We start from the raw sequence: 19,381 nt of genomic DNA on the forward strand, positions 1-19,381 counted from the left end.
CTATTCTAAAGTCTCCATGAATCAAGTTTTCTTCATTGTCACCAGATGGCAAATTGTTCATTAACCACTCAGCCAACAGGTTCATAGCAGGAATATCTGCATGAGCAGATGCATCATACTGTTTTTTCCAAGTTGATACCTGAAAAAATACAAACATGCAGAATTATTGGAAAATGTAAATTACAAACCCTTTAAAGAAAAGTATTATTTAGATGAGTGTGTGTCCATCTCAGGAAAGCCATTAACCAGGTCCTAGACTGCTTAATAATAATGCAGCAATTAATGGCTTCCCAGGCTTGAACCCTGGATCAAGCCTAGGAAAGCCATTAACCGGGTCCTAGACTGCTTAATAATAATGCCACAATTAATGGCTTCCCTGGGCTTAATCCCCTGATCGAGCCTGTGGAAGCCACTCATTGCCACATTATTAAGTGGTCTAAGCACCTAATTAATCTCTAAAAAATATCCTAGCAAAATAAATCAACGGACACTACGAATTGTAAGTAATACCAAGTATACACACTTTATAAAGGACATTATAAAAGGAGCTTACTGAAACTGAATGCTAATGTTAAGACAAGCAGTTCAAATTATGTATTAAATGCAAGCATGGTGCGCCGAGCCACACTGGCTGGAGACATTCTCTGCCTCTGTGGGATGAACACTTGTCCATACATGGAGATGACACGCTCAGTGTCCACCAAGTTTGTTGGAATGGCGAGGCAGCATCTTGTCAGGGCATGAAGATGTGGAAACCAGTCATAGACAGGGACCTGGACACAGACACAAGCATCTGGCACTCTGATGAAGTTCACATAGGCAGCACGTTCGCTGTCATGCTTTTTCCCCCATCCAAGGATTGCTTTCAATAGCTGAAGGTCACAACTCAGCAGGAACAGCACTAAGGAAGGGGGCAGCCAGCTGTCTGAAACATGGTGGCAGTGACAAGTCATACCTGTAGTAATGGTTCAGCTTTGCAGCTATTGCTGGAATAGGTCCCTTCTGTGCTGCTTTTCAAACATCACTTGATCTTGAATGTCACCATGTCTTAGGACATTGCAAAGCTTGAGCATACACTGCATGGTTGGTGTGATTTCCAGCTCCTCACTCACAAACTGCTGGCATGGTAATGGACTGTGTGGAACCAGGAATTCCACCGTGTGAGCGTGGGCTCTGGTGGCAGCAGCATAGTGGCATGTGAGTCCACACCTTGATGGGCAACAGACTCGCTGTATTGGACCTTACAACCTGGACAGTGCTTGAAGACTTTGAAGGAAGACAACAGGCTATCCACCTTGGGAAGCTGCATGCACTACATGTCACCTACTAGGGACAGAATGTGCACATTACAGGTGACATGAACAGCACTGGGCAGCATTTCTTGGAACACATCAGAGAAAGCCTTGCACACGTACATGGCACTGTCAGATAGGAATGCTAAGATCTTGTTAAAGTTTACATCATAGCTGACAAGTACCTTCATGACTGCTTGGGACACAGTGGAAAAACTGACACAGGTGAGGTGAATCAGCTCAGTTTGAAATGCACGCAGCTCCCAGTCGGTCCAGCTCCCCAATACAAATAAAATGTGCAGCATGTAGCTGTCCTGAGGGTCAGTGGCTTTATCAGCCACAATGGAAAAGGAATGATACTCTGCCCAGGCAGCCTTTGTGGACTCTACATGCAAAGGAATCCCTGCAGGGAGTTAGTCCTGCTGAAGCTTGTTGGCACAGGAAAAACTGCCAGCACTAGGCCCGTTTTGTTTCAGGTAGTCTCTTGACTTGGGGTAATCAAGTTTCTCCAGTAGGATGTTAGATGCTGTGAAAGCATCCAAGAAGGAAAATGCCGCCTCTCACCTTGCCAAGTTGTCTTCTGTGGCCCATTTAAACAAGGAGGGCAGGGTAGCTGGCTTCTTGCTCTAACCTTCAGTTTCTGCAGCAGCCTTCCTCTTCGTGTCTGCCTTGGACTCCAAGTGATGATTGATGCTGGTTTTCCTGGACACATCCAGAGTTGCACTGCAACTAATCCCTAATCCCCACCTTTTTCCCCGTTGCTCCAGGACACCAGGGCTTCCTGCTATTTTCTGTTTGCAGCTGCCTTTTTTTTCCCCCTCGCTTGTTCACTGGCCATTCTCCCACTTTTTTTTGGTCCTTGCATTTTTTTGCAGGGACTGGGCTTTTTCATGGCGGACCTACCAGTTGTGTGGTTTCTGCAAAATTAATGAAATCATGATTTCAGTAGGTCCCTGGTCATAAGACTGGGAACTGGCAATAGTGGAGTTGGTTTTATTATTAGGATTCAAGAAAAAGATTTACTAAAAAGCAGAAAATTGCAGCATTTACTCTGTCTGTGGTTCGTGTTTCTCTCACCAGTGGAAGACTCAGTGAAAACTTTGCTTCATAACCATTAGGCCTATATAAGTGAAAACAACAACAAAATCAAATAGCATGAACCTGAACCTTACAGATATTGTGCAAAAAGCTCCAATATTTCAATATCTTCAAACTAAAACAATAAGAAATAATCATACACTGATCTATTTTCTAAAGTTCAGGAAGCTTTCTTTGAAAACAGGAAAAACTCTGATCTAGGTTTAACCACTGTAAACCCAAGACTATTTTAACTAGAACTGCTTCATTTCATACCAGTGTAACAAAACAGAATTTAACCCTCTTCCCTGATATACAATTAAGATTCTTTCTAGTTTACACTAAAGGGAATAAAGTAAATTCCTATTTCAAATGGCATGAATGATACAAATTTATAGAACATTAACACAGGGGTTGCAATACCTGTGTGACAGGAGTATCAATATCGGAGCCTTTCTGGGAATGGCTCTGCCCTCCTGTAATGGGCCAACCGCCTGCTTGCTCACCTGCCATGCCTTGATCTTACTTGATTAGAAGATGGCTGTAATCAGCCGGAGGCTGCCCATTTTTCCGCGCCCCGGTAACAGGGGGTGCTACCTGCGGCTCCTTTTCCTCCCCTACACCGCAGCCCAAGCCTCGCAGATGGAGTTAACGTGGTTTGACCTGGGCCTTGTTATGTTCGGGCCCTCCTCTTTACTCCCGGGGCTCCTCCCTGCCCCCTCTCTCACTCGCTCTGGGACCCCTCGCTGCCCCCTCTCCTGGGGCGCCTCGCTGCCCCCTTCTCTCTTGGGGCTCCTCGCTGCCCCCCTTCGCTCTCCGGGCTCCTTGCCGCCCCCTAGCTCTGGGGCTGGGGTCAATGCGCCCCCAAATAAAGCTGCGCCCTCTCCAGCGCCAGGAGACCCCATGCTACCGTGGAGCTCCTATGAGGCCTCCTCCACCCCTAATAGCCTCGCCTGGTCCTCCGGTTAAAACAGTAAACATAAAACATAAAGCCCCTGGGCTACAACATAAAAACTAGACCGTCTGGTCAAACAAAAATCTACTCCCTACTAGACAGTGAGGGAGCGGGGGGAAGGAGGGCTCCCCAACCTCAGCAGTGACCGGGGGATGCTCTCACTGCCAGAGTCCTCCCCTCTGTCTGTCCGAGCTGAGTCCCTACTCCCATGGCTGCTCGACAGGGACTGCCCTCCTGGCCTCCTACCTGGGCTTAAGAAGCGATAAGCCCTGCCCCTTCCTGGTCAGCTGGTTTTACCAGTTGCCCCGGCAACCAGCACCTGTACAGCCCTGGTGACTGGCAGCTGAGCCTCCCCCCTTCTGCCACTAGGGGTCTCCCCAGAGCAGCCTCTGCTCTCAGGCACAGGGCACTTGAGTGCACTGCGACAACCTGCTTCTGGATTTTGATAAGAGTGATATTTTGCTACATCTTTCGACTTCTAAACCCAGTGAGATCCAGTAGCTTTAAAGCTGTATTAAATAAATGCCATGCCTGATCAGAGTACCGCAGACTTTATTACAGCATTACAAACACTTTGTAACATGTACAGTAACTGAACTAGTTGTAATGTATTAGGTAATAGCAAAGTCTTAAATAGTCTAAGGATGTTGTTTATTTTCTAAAAACCTTAACATGATAAGCGTTGTAATGTTCAATTCAAATGAAACTTGCAAGGGCATTACAAAGTAAGATATTTTTGGAAGACCTTTACCTGCCTCCTACAGTATCCTGGTCCTCTGCCATATCTTTGGAGACCAAGTGACTGCAAATCAAATGAGTGCAACCGGGCCAAGGTTTCCATCATAGCAACATACAAAGCAGACCGCTCTGCTGGACTGACTTCAGGTAGTGTGAGGTCTCGAAAGATGCGACCCTAAAGACATCATAAATCAGACGGTTAGTGGGATGGAAGGAAAGGATGAGGGGAAGGGGAGAGGGAATTCGTACAGCTCGGCAGCACGAGATCAGTGTGATACAGTCAGTCACAGTCTCAGTGAACCCTAGTGACCTGCTTGTTCCTTGTCCTGGAGAGGTTAGGACACTTTCTCTTACTATAATCCAATGTTACCTATTTCTCAGGATATCAGTGAGAAGCTAATTTTGACATAAATAATATATCCTACAGATAAAAGCCTGAACTAGAACCTTTTGTCCTGATGTCCTTACACTGAAGGTGTTTAACATCTTGATTGTGCAGCTTAGGTCTATTTCTAATATTCTGAATGAAAATAAGTCAGTGTATACATTAGGTATAATCTTTTAATACAATATACTTTTTAAACAGTTTTTGCACTGTCCATAACTTATAAAGGTAATCTTACATTTTCCTTTAAAGTAACGTTCCTTGATAAGCACCCTTTTTAAAAATCTATTTTGCTACACCATGAGCTTGAAGGAAAAGCTAGTCAAATTTATCTGAACCCCACTCACTTTCAGCTAGGTAATGTGATGTGTTAAGTAAATTTGCACAGGCAAATGCATCAAAGAATTTAGTTCTTGCCAATCATGAAAACTAGGAATTAACTTTAGCATTACATAACAAAGTTTAGTCAATATAATCAATTTATATTGCAGTTTGCTAAATTTGGAATATATCTATTAACTTGCAGCTATCCATTTTAGACAAATCCAAGCTCATATCCTTGAAAAAAATAAAAGTAGCAGGATCCAGGCTTAAAAGAAGAAACCGTACTTTCTAGAAACAACACACTTTTTAAACTTACTAAAACAAAAGCATTAATGTTGTTAGAAAACAAACCAAAAAGGGTTAAATCTTATTCCAGCAGTTTTATTTCAATGTTCATTTAATTAGAAACAGAATTACAATCTTATTTGAATGGAAAACCCTAAAATTAAGAATACAAAATAGACAAACAAAAGACAGAGAATTAACAAATAGCATAATACCATTCTAACCTATGCCTATGAGTCAGTGAGAAGGAAGACTCATGATGCTCACACAGGAATGATTTCATTGCATACCTTCTAATTTTTTTTTAGTTTTCTTAAAGCCCCCTGTGCCAGGAGTCAAGTGATGCCATGATAATCTCATCTTTCATTTAAAAAACCTAGCCTCTAGCCCTCCCTCACTGTTGCAGAAAAAAAAGCTTAAAATCTGACCTAATTTTTATAGCTTAGAAACCAGTAGGCAAAGAACAGAACCGAGTACCCATGATTTAGTTTAAAAGATCATTATTTTTAAAATAGTCTCACAATGTTGACGCTTGATTTCTTCCATACCTGGTGTTGGCAATAGTTGAGGAGATTAATCGTATTTTGTCTGCCACCCAGTCTTTTTCTTTTCCTGGCAGAAACTTAATACACTTTAAGTGGGATCACTTAAACATTGGATTTCAAACATGGTGTATTTAAAACAAAAAATGTTGCATGTTGAAGTGAACTGGATCTTCCAAAAAATTCCACTGGGAAGCAGAAAGGAATGTATGTAAAAATGACCCCTTAAAACTAATTTTAGAAGGAAATGCCTTTTTCCTGTGACTGAGTTAAAGGCTAACTTTGCATCAAAATGCTGGACGGGAAACGTGTGATGACCAAACCTGGACTTCTGAAAACCAAAATCACACAGCAACTGTCAATCCTCCTGGATCATGGTGTATGCAGGCAGACCACCCAGACCTTGGATGCATATGCCTGGGCAGGAATTTTTGGAGGAGTGGAGGCTGCCTAGACCTTCTATCCTGCTTTTTGGCCACTGAGACAGAATCCAAAGACCAGACTGAGTCTAGATGTTTGGTGCCTCCATGGCTGTAGTTGTATATGTATCTGGGAATACAAACCCAGGTCTCCTGTGTGGTAGGCAATGATTCTACCACTGAACCACAGGGGACTCCAAAAACTAAAATATAAAAAAAGGAAATTATAAGGATCTGTATGTAGAAGAGGAATCGATGAAGAATAGGGAACTGCAGGGCTAGGTGCATACATCAATGCTGTTTTCCTATTACTTCACTGCTTGAAATCTTACTAACACTGCATTTTAAAATTATTTTTGAGTTCTTTGTAAGAAGATTGCGCTAATCTGCACAAGTTGACACATGACAACTTATTCTCAGAATATGTATGAACCTGCTAAATTACATGAATAGATATATTTTGGATCTGTGTACTTTCTAAGCCCCAAATTACCTCAGTCGGTGGTTTTTCATTTGAATAAACAAGATTTAACCATACTGTAATGTGTGATATAAGTAATCTCAGTTCCAAAGTGAAAGAACCAGCCAGAACACCATGCTATAAACTAATTTTAAAGGGTCTAGACCTGAAGAGTTCCCTTTTGTTTACCCAGGAACTTTTCAACCTCTCAAGTGGTGTTGAGATCTTGCCCAGATCTGCCTACACCTTCCCCTGTAACTAGGGCCCCTGGTTCACTTTTAAAAAAAATAGTTGATTTCAGTATTAAGAAGGGATAACACTGTAACAGGGCACTGGGGTGTGCCTGTACCCTTAAGGGGGCAAGCAGTCGAAAGGCCACTTGCAGGTGGCAAAGAAGGATTGATTAAGGACTCATCTGACAAACAGCAGCCCAGGCTGCAGCTATATAAGCACTGAGCCTGAGCTGGTCAGGCAGACTTGCCTTGGGAATCATGAAGAGAGGAACCCTTTGCAGCAGAGCTCCTGAATTGATCATGGGACTGAGCAGGCAACGCTGCAGTCAGAAGAACAAGAAAAAGGTACCTGGGATAGAGAGGGGCCCACTTATACAGGCAGGTAGTCCTGATTTTTATGTTAGACCCAGGGAGGGTTTGGGGCCAGCCACAAGGCCTAGCTGTTTTATTAAGTTGTACTGGTGACTTAACTTTGAACCCTGCTGGGGCAGGCTCAAGGCCCCCTTAGAGAACCAGTAACCCAGGAGCCCAGACAGAGTGGGGGCCCAGCAGGGCATGCACGTGCCTAGAGATTGAGAGTGGGATGCAACAGGGTGTACAGGAATGTAGGAGGCTGCTTGTGGGACAAGGCAGAATGAAAGTCCAGAGAAGAGAGGCTGTATGTTGAACCAGGTGATATGAGTGCCCAAGGGGACCAAGCATGGAAAGCTAACATCGTAAGTGATAACACCCATGAGACATGGGGTGTAGTATAGGGCAGGACAGAGCTGTGCATTGAGCCCTTAAGGCTACAGATGCTCTAGAGGGGTACAGACAAGCCAAGAGGGCTCAAGTACCTTAAGTGCTCAACTGAGACTAGGAAGGCCCAGGAGGGACCTGGTAGTAACTTGCACAGCTTAGGGCTCACTCTAAGGCACATGGTCAGCCTCCCTTACATGATCCTCAGCAAGAACAAGACATGGCAAGAAAACAATTAAGGGAGGTCCACATTGGACTGAGCTGGGCAGGCGCTGCAAAGCCACCAGGGGGTACCATGGCTGCCCTTGGGCTCAAACCAGCCACAGAGACTTTCAGGTCACAGGAATGCATACCAGCTGGCTGGCTTTAAAATCTGACCACGTTTCCCTAATAAACGTATGGGTTTCACACCAGTAGTTCTGACTCACTTCAAGATGTCTGCCTGAAAACTCACCTGACAGAATCGGGTTGAATAGTAACCTGAATACACGAACCATCAGAGGGAAACGCAACCCCATAAAAACTGATGACAACAGGAATTTTTGATAGTTAGCACTTCTGAAAAACCAGGCCATTTTTCTTTCTGAGGCCCAGAAATAATTCCGCATAATTCTGGGCTCTGACATTGAAAAATATTGGCCAAACTTCTTATTTCAACATACAAAAACATGTTAAGGAAGTTAATAAGGGGGGAGGTGGGGGAAATCTGTAATATATTGACCAACCTGTATGTGTTCCATAACATAAAATTCAGTTCCGATCACAGAAACATCACTACAATACAATAAGGGCTCAGGGACTGGAAATCCAGCTGAAAATAATGCTTTCTGCACTCGATATTCTCTGTCAATCTAAGAAGGATACAGTGTTAAGCACAGAAAAGCATTCAAATTCTTCAAACACAATTCCAATTCCTTAATTTATTCTTTCATACAATGCAGGAAAACAATAGTTTACCATCTCAAACACCAAGCACTGGATTACAAATCCAGTACAGAAAACGGATACTATAATGGCTTATGCATCTACCTGCATGGTTAGCTATATGTTTAACTGATAACATTCTTTATGCTGATAACTATATAGATTTAATGCAATCTGTATGAAGTGCATGCTAAGCTTGCTAAAGAATATCACTAACCTTGTGAGCTCTAGGTAGAAGAGGACCATGAGGCTTCTTCTGGAGCACATATGCCCTAACACCCTTCTGCAAGTAAAATGTTGGATTGGATTGGCCTGAACTATAGAGGAACAAAACAGAAATTCCTAAGAAATGAAGTTTGCAAACATTTAACAGAAAGAATAACTCTAACTACAAAGCAGGAATGCACACAATGCTGTTTCCAGACACTGAAAGGGAACCTAATTCAAGGGTTGTCTTTTAAACACACAACCTTACCAAGCAGCAAATGATACTTTGGAAAGTCTGGAGCTCTGTGTTCTAGCCCAGTTTGGCCAAAGATTTGTTGTTTGAAACTGAATATATTATGCTTCCTCTAGCTTTGTCCTTCTGTAGGTATCATGAAAAATCAGTCTATTTTCAAAGCTCATCTTGGAGCATGCTAGTCTCAAAGACTTTCTAAGTAAGTTTAGAAAAATGCATCAGTATATACACTTGTATAAACTTGCTTTTCCTTGCAATGGAATAGATTTTAAGGACTGCAAATACTGAGAAAGTCAATGAACTAAGACCCCAATCCTGCAACTCCAAGTGAAATTTTATGTTTATACTGAGCCACAGTAAAATCACCAAGGCTGTAAACATTTATCCTACAGGTGTCACTGGGATCAAACAGGTGTACAAGCCCACTGTCCTGCTTCAAGTCCCTATGAAGTATACAGGAAAAAGTATGTTAATGTTCTTTCCCAAGACAAACTGGCTTGGAGGAGCAGCAATGAAGCATGAAAGAGTAACAAGTGTAAATGATTGTGGTGTGCCTGTTTCAATCTAAGTCAAACCATGGGACGATCAGGCCCGGGTCAAAGGAGACATCTATTTACAGCCTATGGTTCTGGAACTTAATAGTTCACCCATACCCATGTCATGTATTATCAATCCTTAAGGCAAATAAATTTGCTAATCATGCTTTTCAAACTTATAAATTGCCTGGCAATTTGATTAGTTCCCCCACCTCTTCAGATCCTTCCAGTGACACACCTTCTTCCACCACATACCCTTCAAACTTCTGATCTTCATCTTGAAAGCTGAGCTCATCCACATAGCCGGAACCTTTTTCTCATTCATGTCTACCTTAAGATCCATTATGCCCTATACGTGGCGTGTACAGGTATAGGGTGCTTGTACACACCACGGGCATTTAATTTGGTTTAGTTCTCTGTAAATTGAAATGGTAGCTTTTAAAAAACCCACCGTTTCCACAATTTCAACTTATGGAGAATTAAACTATACTTAAACCCCACAGCGTGTATACAAGGGTGGGGGCCCGATCCCTACCTGCCTCTCTGGCAGTCCGGGGCGGGGGGGAGGTCCCTGAGCTGCGTGGGGATCACAGCGCTTCCTTCCGCAGCTGCAGAGGGGATGGTGCTTCCCTCTATGGTGGTGGTGGCGCAGTGGCACCCACCTGTTGGCACCCAGCCCAGGGGGCACTGCCACTGAGGAGGGAAACACCAGCCCCCTGGCAGCTACGGAGAGAAGCACCAGGCCTCCCATGCAGTTCAAGCAGGCAGGCTTTAAAAAGGGAGGTGGAGGGGGAATCAGGCTCCTTGCCACTGGAGAGGTGTTTTATCTTGCTGTGTTCCAAAGTCATTTAAAGCAGAATACACCACCAAGCATGCAAACAGCAGCACCATTAAAGTGGTGCAAAAGGGCATTTAAGCTACTTTAAAGGCTAATTTTGTGGCATGTACAAAGGCCCCAAGAGACTAAAACATCAAATTACTTTAAAATAAGTATATTTGATCTTCCAGCTGTGCATTAGTTTATACCAATTACCATAAAATAATTTTTATCTACTTATTTATGCCCACAAATTTCTTCCTAATATCTTGTTGCTGTCTTCATTACAGCATAGCTAAACATTTTGAAGTGTTAAGCTGGTGTAGGAACTTACTTCTGTTTTCAGAAGCTACATAAACACTTAGAAACTTGCATCTTTCTGTCAGTGAGATTTAAGCTCCTGAAAATGGAGCACAGGTGTAAAGTGCTTTTAAAAATTTTCCTCCATATTGAATATTCTGTGTGAACGCTCCTTGTTTTTTTCTGTCTGGAGTGCAAAGCACCAATCACACTTTCATTTTCACACAACTTTAAAAAAAATCCTTTTTAAAAAGAAGCTGCATGTTTATTTTCTTTCTAGGAACAATAAAAATATTTTAAAAACCCTAACTATTAGAGAGGCAAGGATTTCTTAAGGTGATTCTTACCACCAGTTGTAAGCTGATTGGACACTAAGAACCAAAGACTAAATACTAATATTGGATTTATGTCCCATTACAATTTATCCAGCTTGTGAATTCTTTCTACACAAGGAAGGTGAAATTTACCTACACCCAAGTCCATCTTTTGATGATCTACCAGTAATCAGCTTCTTCTCCTCTGTTTAATTAGATGCGGGCTATTCCTGAGAATCTCTCTCAGCCCCTCCCCTATGCTGTGCTTCATTTGCTGTCTGGCTTCCTGTAATCAGAGACTTGACAAAGAATGCCTTGCATTCAAAAGCTTGTCTAACTTTACCCCAATGACATAGTTGATCCAATAAAAAATAACATCCCTAAGAAATCATTACCTTTTTCATGACTTCTGGACCATCATGGTTACATCATCACTCTTACACTACATCAAATATTGGAGAGTATGGACACACAATATAAATATGTCCTGTTAAACATTCACTAAGTGGAAGGTCTGGACATCCCAGAGTTCAAAGTAACTCTCATTTCTCTCTCCACATTCAGGGTTTGTGAGCATATAACTAGGGTGTGTTTGTAAGTCACTTTCTTCCACTTCATAAACTCCATTGCTACTTTACGTTAATACTACTATTGTAAATCATGTTGGATATAGCTCACTCAAAAGTCACTTTCTTAAAAAGAGACAATGACACCTTCCTTAAAAAAACAAAACCAACTCCCCAAAAACTAATATTATTTCTACACACTGGTCTTGGAGACTTCACCAGGGGAGGAGATAAACAGACACAGACTGTGTGTGCATGTGTAAGTATTTTAGGATATAAGTGGGAGAGAAAGAGAAGCATTCCATGTTTGGGGCTTTTTCAGATTTATGCAACGAGTACACAAAAATAAAAATTAATAAGTTATCCACTCAACTGGGTATATAACTGGATATATGGTTAACAAGCAACATTTAAGTAACACTTTTGGCACTTCAGAGTCTGTCTAAGGGAGACCATGTTGGCTAGTAGTTTAAAGTTTGTGTGTATAGGTATCATGTAAGTTTTTTTCAAATTCTGATCTGTAGAATTCGTTAGCTGAGGCAGCTATCCAAACTAATGTTTTTTATATATGCATTCTAAATGCACACCACATAGGAACATCAGTAAATACATTACAGGACTATACGATTAAATTTATCATGAACCTTAACTGTGTTCTCTGTAGCCAGTTCCAATTTACCAAACCATTACACTGTGAAGGACCACGGGTTTTATTTTGATATTTCTGTTTGATAAACTGTTGTCATTATTTTCATAGTTTCATAGTTTCTAGGGTCGGAAGGGACCTGAGCAGATCATCTAGTCCGACCCCCTGACATGGCAGGAAGAGCACTGGGGTCAAATGACCCCAGTAAGGTGGTCATCCAACCTCCTCTTAAAAACCCCCAGGGTGGGAGCCTGCACCACCTCACTTGGAAGCTGGTTCCAGACTCTAGCCGCCCTGACCGTGAAGTAGCGCCTCCTGATGTCCAACTTAAACCTTCCCTCCGCCAGCTTGTGACCATTGTTCCTGGTCACTCCTTGCGGCGCTCGGGGGAACAGGGACTCCCCCAGCGCCTGCTGATCCCCCCTAACCAGTTTATAACAGGCCACAAGATCCCCCCTCAGCCTTCTCTTTTGAAGGCTGAACAGGTTCAGGTCCCGCAACCTTTCCTCATAGGACCTACCCTGCTGTCCCTTGATCATACGAGTGGCCCTCCTCTGGACCCTCTCGATGCTGTCCACATCCCTCTTAAAGTGCGGCGCCCAGAACTGGACGCAGTACTCCAGCTGCGGCCTGACCAGTGCCGCATAGAGGGGGAGGATCACCTCCTTGGACCTGCTCGAGATGCATCTGTGGATGCACGACAAGGTGCAGTTGGCCTTCCTAGCCGCCTCCCCACATTGCCGACTCATGTTCATCCTGGAGTCAATAATGACTCCCAGATCCTTTTCCACCTCCGTGCTGACAAGAGGGGAGTTCCCCAGCCTGTATGTGTGGGGAACATTTTGTGTGCCTGAGTTTTCATTCTTTGTGCACAAGCTAATAAGGTAAGAGCTGGCTACTTGCAGGCAGAGATGAGATGGATCTACAGTCTTGAATGGCTTTATTCAATGTGAGATGCCCTGATGTCCAGAGAAGATAACCATGACAAAGGAAGAGCAGGTTGGGAAAAAAGGCAGCTTGGCAGCACCTGGCCAGAGACGTGGAGGAGCTCTGGGAGGTAGAAAGACTGCAAAGGGAACAGCCTGAGTATCTTTAACGGTGTTCAGAGCTATGCAGGCTGGACTGGGGACAGAGCAATTTTATCTTGCTTGCCCCCTTTGGAGGGGGTGGAGAACTTCTGGCTGGCTGGCCCCATTAATCCCCTTTAATGAAGAAACTACCTGCTGAGCTGCTTGGAATTGTGGGTTGCATTGGGTCTCTCCCATAAGAGCTGAAGTCCCTCTTTCAGGAGCAGAACTGGATTCTGTCCTTGAGTCAGGGCCATGGAGAATAAGGGAAGGTGAGAGACTGTAAGGCTAGGGTCTCAGAATGGAAAGGAAACTAACCTCCCCCCTTGCTCTAGAAGCCAAGCTTGGGCTGGCTTCAGGGCTCTTCCAGACACTGGACAAGGCCGCAGCCATCCTGACACATCACTGCCTGGAGAACACTGTAGACAAGGTTCTTTGGGTGAATCTGATATCTTTTATTAGACCAACTTAAGCAGTTGGAAAACAATTATTAAGCAAGCTTTTGGGTTCAAAAATCCTTCGTCAGGCTAAGGAAGTTTCTGTAGTTGGTGTGTGCTCTTCCTGGATGGAATGAAAAGTAAAGAAGCCAGAGGCTGGGCTGGTATGCATACAAGACAGGTAGTCAGTGACAATGTAGATTGAGGAGTCAACGGGTGAGAGATAGGCAGGGGATTGGGGGGAAGAGAGAGAAGGGGATGAATAATGGAGAGATACCTAGGGAGTTAGATGTCAGGCAGGTTATAATGTGTCATAAATCCAATGTTTATATTTAGTCCATGATTTTTAGTATCCAGGAGGCTGATGAAGTGGAGTTCGTAGGCTCATCTCTGGGAAGTGTTTTGTAAGTTTCCTTTGAGGATCAGAACTGAGAGATTGGAGAGAGAGTGGTTTTCTTGGGAGAAATGTGCCCCCACAGGTAATTGAGTATTCCTGTCTTTGATAGATTTCCGGTGTGCATTCACTCTGGTGTGCAGTTGTTGTTTGGTCTCTCCTACGTATTTTCCACCCAGGCATTTGGTGCATTGGATGAGATATATTACATTTCTGGAGGTGCAGCTGTAAGATCCAGAAATGCCGATGGCTCTGCTGTAGGGTATAGTAATTGTGGGGGTGGTGGAGATGTGTTGGCAGGTTTTGCATTTATTGTCATGGCATGGTCTGGATCCTTTTGGTATGTTCTGGGCTTGAGGAAGTTTGCTTCTGGCGATGAGGTTAGCGAGGTTCGGTGCTTGTTTGAAGGCTAGGATGGGTGACTCTGGGAATATCTTTTTAAGAATAGGGTCTCTTTTTAGTATGGGTTGCAATTGTTTGAGGACTTTCTGTACAGGTTTGAGGGGGGTGTGATATGTCATAACCAGCAGTGTGCAATTTGTGGGTAGTTTTCTTCTGTACTGCAGCAGTTCTTCACGTGGTATCCAGGCGGCTCTTTCAAACGTGTGATCTCTCTCTGGAGGAATGTCCTTTTGGGTGAAAGCTTTTTTAAGATTGGTGAGGTGGCAATCCCAGGTGTTCTCTTTAGTGCAAATTTGGTGGTATCTGAGGGCTTGGCTGTATATCACAGCTTTTTTGGTGTTTCTAGGGTGATTGCTGGTTCTGTGCAGATATGTATGTTGGTCTGTGGGTTTCTTGTATAAGGTGGCCTGTATTTTATCATTCTGGATACTGATTGTGTCTAAAAAGGAGATGTTGGTGCTGGAGTATTCTAGAGAAAGTAGAAAGTTAGGGTTTTTGAACCCAAAAGCTTGCTTAGTAATTGTTTTCCAGCTACTTAAGTTGGTCTAATAAAAGATGTTAGAATCACCCAAAGAACTTTGTCTGCCTGTGTCCTTAGACCAGCATGGCTACAACCTACACCCCTAGAAAACATTGTGACATGCATACTTTTTCTTTTTTCCTGATCTAGCTATTGAACATACAGTTAGCAGTATCTCATCCTCACATCTGTACTTCTACAGAGTTGATTTAAAGAGGACCTACAAGTACAGCTGATGGCAAAATCTGCTTCTGAATTAACCCCATCTACTCTTTTACTGAATAATTTATATAGTGATGTGATTTTGAGGCTTCAACTAGTTCAGGGCTCCCTTGCAGCAAGCACTTAATCACAGCTTTGTGATGACTGACTACTCTAAATAAGCAATATTCAAGTATTAAAAGTAATAAAGGTACTATTTATAAATATGAAGTTTTTTATTGATGTACATAGTGTTATACCTTTGTTCTACTACTTACTGAAGGCTTAAATCCAAGGAGTCTGACTGTTCTTGAAGGAATTACATCTTGAGATTGAAGTCTGTTGGAACTGCTAGGATGGGTGGTGTGATGATTCATATAAAGGGAATTAAAGTGTTGCAAGACCTTGGGCAATTTGGAGGCTTATGGTGAGGGAAGAAGTCGTTAAAAGAAGCATACCTTCAGAAGGTTGGCCTTTTGATTTCTGCACATGCTGTCTGTGCTATACAAGCAGAACTTGATAGATATGAAGATGCCATCACATTTCAGTACTTGAATCTCATTTATAGATTTGGATTATATAATAAAAGGAATGTCAGGGTTTTTTAAATTAACTGATTATTCCTCTGTTCTCATTTTAGATGCTATATTTCTTCAGAAATACATGTTGCCCCGCAACAGTTCGGGTCTAGGCGTGGGCAAGAGCTGGTGCGGGCCCATGCCTAGAGCTAAGTCCCCAGGGACCTGCGCGGGGAAAGCGGCAGCAGGGAGGGCTGGACACACAACTTGGCCTGGACTCCGCCCCCGCCCTACCTGTACTAGCGCAGGGCCAGCGTGCCGGCAGGCCGCACGGGGAAGCCCGGCAGGCAGCGGCACAGGTGCACCTCCAGCGCCGCCTGCTCGAAGCGCTGCTGCGACCGCACCACTGTGGTACCCGTCTCCTCCGCCACGGCTCAGGGATCTACGACCAGCGTGCGTGACGTCAGGCGGCAGTCAGATGCCATGGTGCCCTCCCCATGTGGAGCACCGCCCTCTGATGTCACCAGGATGCGCCGCGCTCCTGCAGGCCGGAAGCCGGAAGCTGGGGGGCGTACCCGGGGCGGTGTAAGCTGCGGTTGTAGCCGCGACGTGTCCTTCTGCTGCGGGGGTCGGGCTTGCCGCTGTCTCGCCATGGCCGCGTCCGACGCGAGCCGCGTGCGGGAGCTGGAGGAGGAGCTGCGCGCGCTGCGGGCGGGGGCCGGGCCGGGCCCGCGGGCGCGGATCGAGCGCATGAGCCCGGAAGTCACCGACTCCAACCCCTACAGGTGCGCAGGGGGCGGGGGCCCTCCCCCGGCCGGGCTCTCCCCGGGGCAGGGAACGAGAAGCCGTGCTCTGGGATGGCACCTGCACGTTAAGCTTATGGCACCCCCCTCCCCCCTGTTACACTTATGTCGCAGTCCCTCCTTCTCCTCTTCCTCCCTCCCCCATTCACATTTCACTTACAGCACAGTCCCCCAGTGCCTGTTAAACTCGTGGTGTGGTTTCTCCCCTCCTCCCCATGTTATTTTTATGGTGCAGAACCCAGTGTACATTACACTTATGGTGCAGTTCCCAGAGGATCACGTCATATAAGGGCACAGGTGCTACCCTGGCAGCTAGTTGAAGGGGTTCATAAATGGGAGACCTGCCCTACGAATGCTCCACACATCGGGTAGGGCAGCCACATCAACCATTGGCCGACCCAGCCGTGGGCTGATGGTCAGCACCAGTCACTGGGGTCTCCAGCCAGCCCTGAGGCTGGGGCCTGCAGTCAGCTGACTGTCAGCCCAGGCCTGCAGGCATCTGGTTTACAGCTGGGGAGTGGGGGAAGACCTGGGTTCCTGACTCTCCCGGTGCTGGCAAGTCGAAAGGGTGCAACAGGGAGCTGATCCCCATGCCCAAAAGCGCTCTTCCTACCACGCATGTGTGTGGCATGGCAGGCAACACAATTGTGGGGATTGAGGATCAGATCTTATGGTGCTTTTACGTGAACTTTAATTCAGAGTTGGTGCAGAGGCAGGCAACAAAAATTATCAAAGGCTTGGGAAGTGAACCCAAGGTGGAGAGACTGAAGGGAAATAGTGACTCTCAGCTACGGAAAAGGCCGTTAAGAAGGGATGTACCAGCAAATACTTCAAGGGCTGCAATAACGAGGAGGAAAAGCACCTTTCCTTCTGGAGAGAAGGACATGGACCAGTGGCTTGAAGTTGCAGCCAAAGCAGGTTAGATTGGCTCTCTGGGAAAACCTCCTTGCTTAGAGCAGTGAGGCAGTGGCTCAGGCTTCCTCAGGGGGGCTGTGGACTCTCCATCACTGGAAGTGTTCAGAAAGATGTTGCAGAGGTTTGGTCAGAGATGATCTAGGAGTAACTGTGCTTTTGCTTTACTACATGGGTATTTCCCATGCTTCTGGGCTTTGTTGATTGCCACACGCAGAAGGATTTTTTTCCCTCTCTTGTTGCTATGCTTGTTGGGGACAGATGGACGTTGCCTTCCTCAGAAGCGTTGGGTGTTGGCCACAGCCAAGCCTGGAGATGGGCCAGTGCTGCTGCTGGGGCTCAAACCCAGAGGTTCCTGGCTGGAGGGTCCTGCACTTCTGTTCAGAGTGAGATCATCTGGCACATTTAAGATCAGGAAGGAATATTATGCCATGGTTAGATTGGTACAGATGGTTGATACAGGCTGTTTTGCCTTCCCCCTTTAGTGCAGAGGCAAAGCCCTCCTTGGGTCTTTCAGGTATATTTTAACAACTCTTGTAGCAGCAGCAAATTGGTCCCCACTGTCTCCCTGCTTAACCAGTGGCAGGTTAGAGCGCTCTGTTTTGTGGTTGTGTAGCAGAGTCACTTGTGTAATTTTAGGTAGTAAGTTAGATCTAAGAATTTGCTTGGGATGCTTTGTATAAGGATGGCCCTGTCTCAGGCAGGCGGTTGGACTAGATGACCTCTTGAGAGCCCTTCCAGCCTTACTTGCCTATCATTCAGTGAACATTTGTCAAGGGTCTAACAAATGGTCCTGTTGATTTCAATGAGATTATTCAGACTAGAGCAGGTGTGTTGAAAGCCAAAACAAATCAGACATTTTGAATTGTTCTTACTAGTAGTTACTTGTTACAAAATGGACAAATGAAATTTGGATTTTGCCTCAGCAACTGTATTGTATTTGAAACAAGAAAAGAAGATTATTGTTTCTGTAGAGAAATATATGTTTAATGCTAATGTTGGTTTTCAAAACCAGCAGCTCATTGTATATGCTTTTGAATGTTTATAATATTTCATTTAAACTTACAAAACAGCTGTATTGTATTCGTCTTGAGTTTACACTGTCTAATTTGTCAATAAAAATAAAAGATAAACCACTGAACTGTAATTTTAAAGAACTCCTTTTAAAAAATCTGAATGCTGCTTTACACTCAGTGTTTTTCTCATAGGTAAATTAGAGACTAGCATGAATCTTATATTCAGCAACAAAATTATAAATGACTATTAAGATGGCTCTTTCCTTACCAATGTTTGTGTTTTGTTTTTTACCTAGTCGCCTGATGGCATTAAAACGAATGGGAATTGTGAAAGATTATGAGGTATGCTTATATTTAAATTTCAGAAAACTCTTTTCTGCCCCTGAGAAATACATTGTTAATGCTGATCTATATTTATTTTTCTTATCACAGAAAATCCGTACCTTTACAGTAGCAGTAGTAGGTGTTGGTGGAGTTGGCAGTGTCACTGCTGAAATGCTGACAAGATGTGGCATTGGTAAGGTAATATACATTTTCTTGTTCCACTAAAAGTAGATCAGTGTGACAGGGATTAGGAGGATGGATTTCTTGTTTGAATCTGCCCAGTTGCAAAGTTCAGTAAAAGTAAACAAAAGAATAATATACACAAGTTATAAATGATGAGTCTTCCGAGTTTATGTATTCTGTGTTCTAGTGGAATAGCCTTACCTGAGGCCCAATCCCGTATGGTACAGACTCCTCTCAACTGGGTGCTCAACCCCTTGTAGAATCAAGTTCTCTTTGAATGGATCATAGTATAACCATAAGTGGTTCTCAACCTTTTTAGATTCAAAGCACACACCCGAGGTCATTGCAGGTCCCCTGGCACGACTCTACGAGCACTCGTGGTGCACTGGAGAGGTGCCGGAGGACTGGAAGACGGCCAATGTGGTTCCAATCTTCAAAAAAGGGAGGAAGGAGGACCTGGGAAACTATAGGCCAGTTAGTCTTACCTCGATCCTAGGCAAGCTGTTTGAGAAAATAATTCTGGCACACATCCAGGAGGGGCCAGCAGGGGACTGCATGCTTAGGGGCAATCAGCACGGGTTCATCAGTGGCAG

The 19,381-nt window shown here is 44.4% G+C and overlaps 2 protein-coding genes across 3 annotated transcripts in view; one reads left to right on the forward strand and one right to left on the reverse strand.

Moving 5' to 3' along the window:
• ACAD11 (acyl-CoA dehydrogenase family member 11) overlaps nt 1-16,203 on the reverse strand; it is a 68,801-nt gene extending 52,598 nt beyond the window's left edge. Inside the window, 5 exon segments of the mRNA XM_019508710.1 lie at nt 4,076-4,237; nt 8,174-8,299; nt 8,590-8,689; nt 15,845-15,983; nt 16,059-16,203. Coding sequence (XP_019364255.1) covers nt 4,076-4,237; nt 8,174-8,299; nt 8,590-8,689; nt 15,845-15,983; nt 16,059-16,203 — 672 coding nt within the window.
• The window catches only part of UBA5 (ubiquitin like modifier activating enzyme 5), a 17,977-nt gene continuing 14,708 nt past the window's right edge, over nt 16,113-19,381 (forward strand). Inside the window, exons 1-3 of one of the 2 annotated variants that reach the window (XM_019508856.1) lie at nt 16,113-16,335; nt 18,578-18,623; nt 18,714-18,803. In XM_019508856.1, coding sequence (XP_019364401.1) covers nt 16,202-16,335; nt 18,578-18,623; nt 18,714-18,803 — 270 coding nt within the window. In that variant the 5' untranslated portion in view covers nt 16,113-16,201. Of the gene's footprint in view, nt 16,336-18,577; nt 18,624-18,711; nt 18,804-19,381 lie in introns of those variants that run through there. The other variant, XM_019508858.1, reaches the window with a different exon arrangement.

The sequence above is a fragment of the Gavialis gangeticus genome, unplaced genomic scaffold (genome assembly GCF_001723915.1).
Source record: "Gavialis gangeticus isolate Ggan-Ray unplaced genomic scaffold, GavGan_comp1, whole genome shotgun sequence".
In the NCBI taxonomy this organism is placed as follows: domain Eukaryota; kingdom Metazoa; phylum Chordata; order Crocodylia; family Gavialidae; genus Gavialis; species Gavialis gangeticus.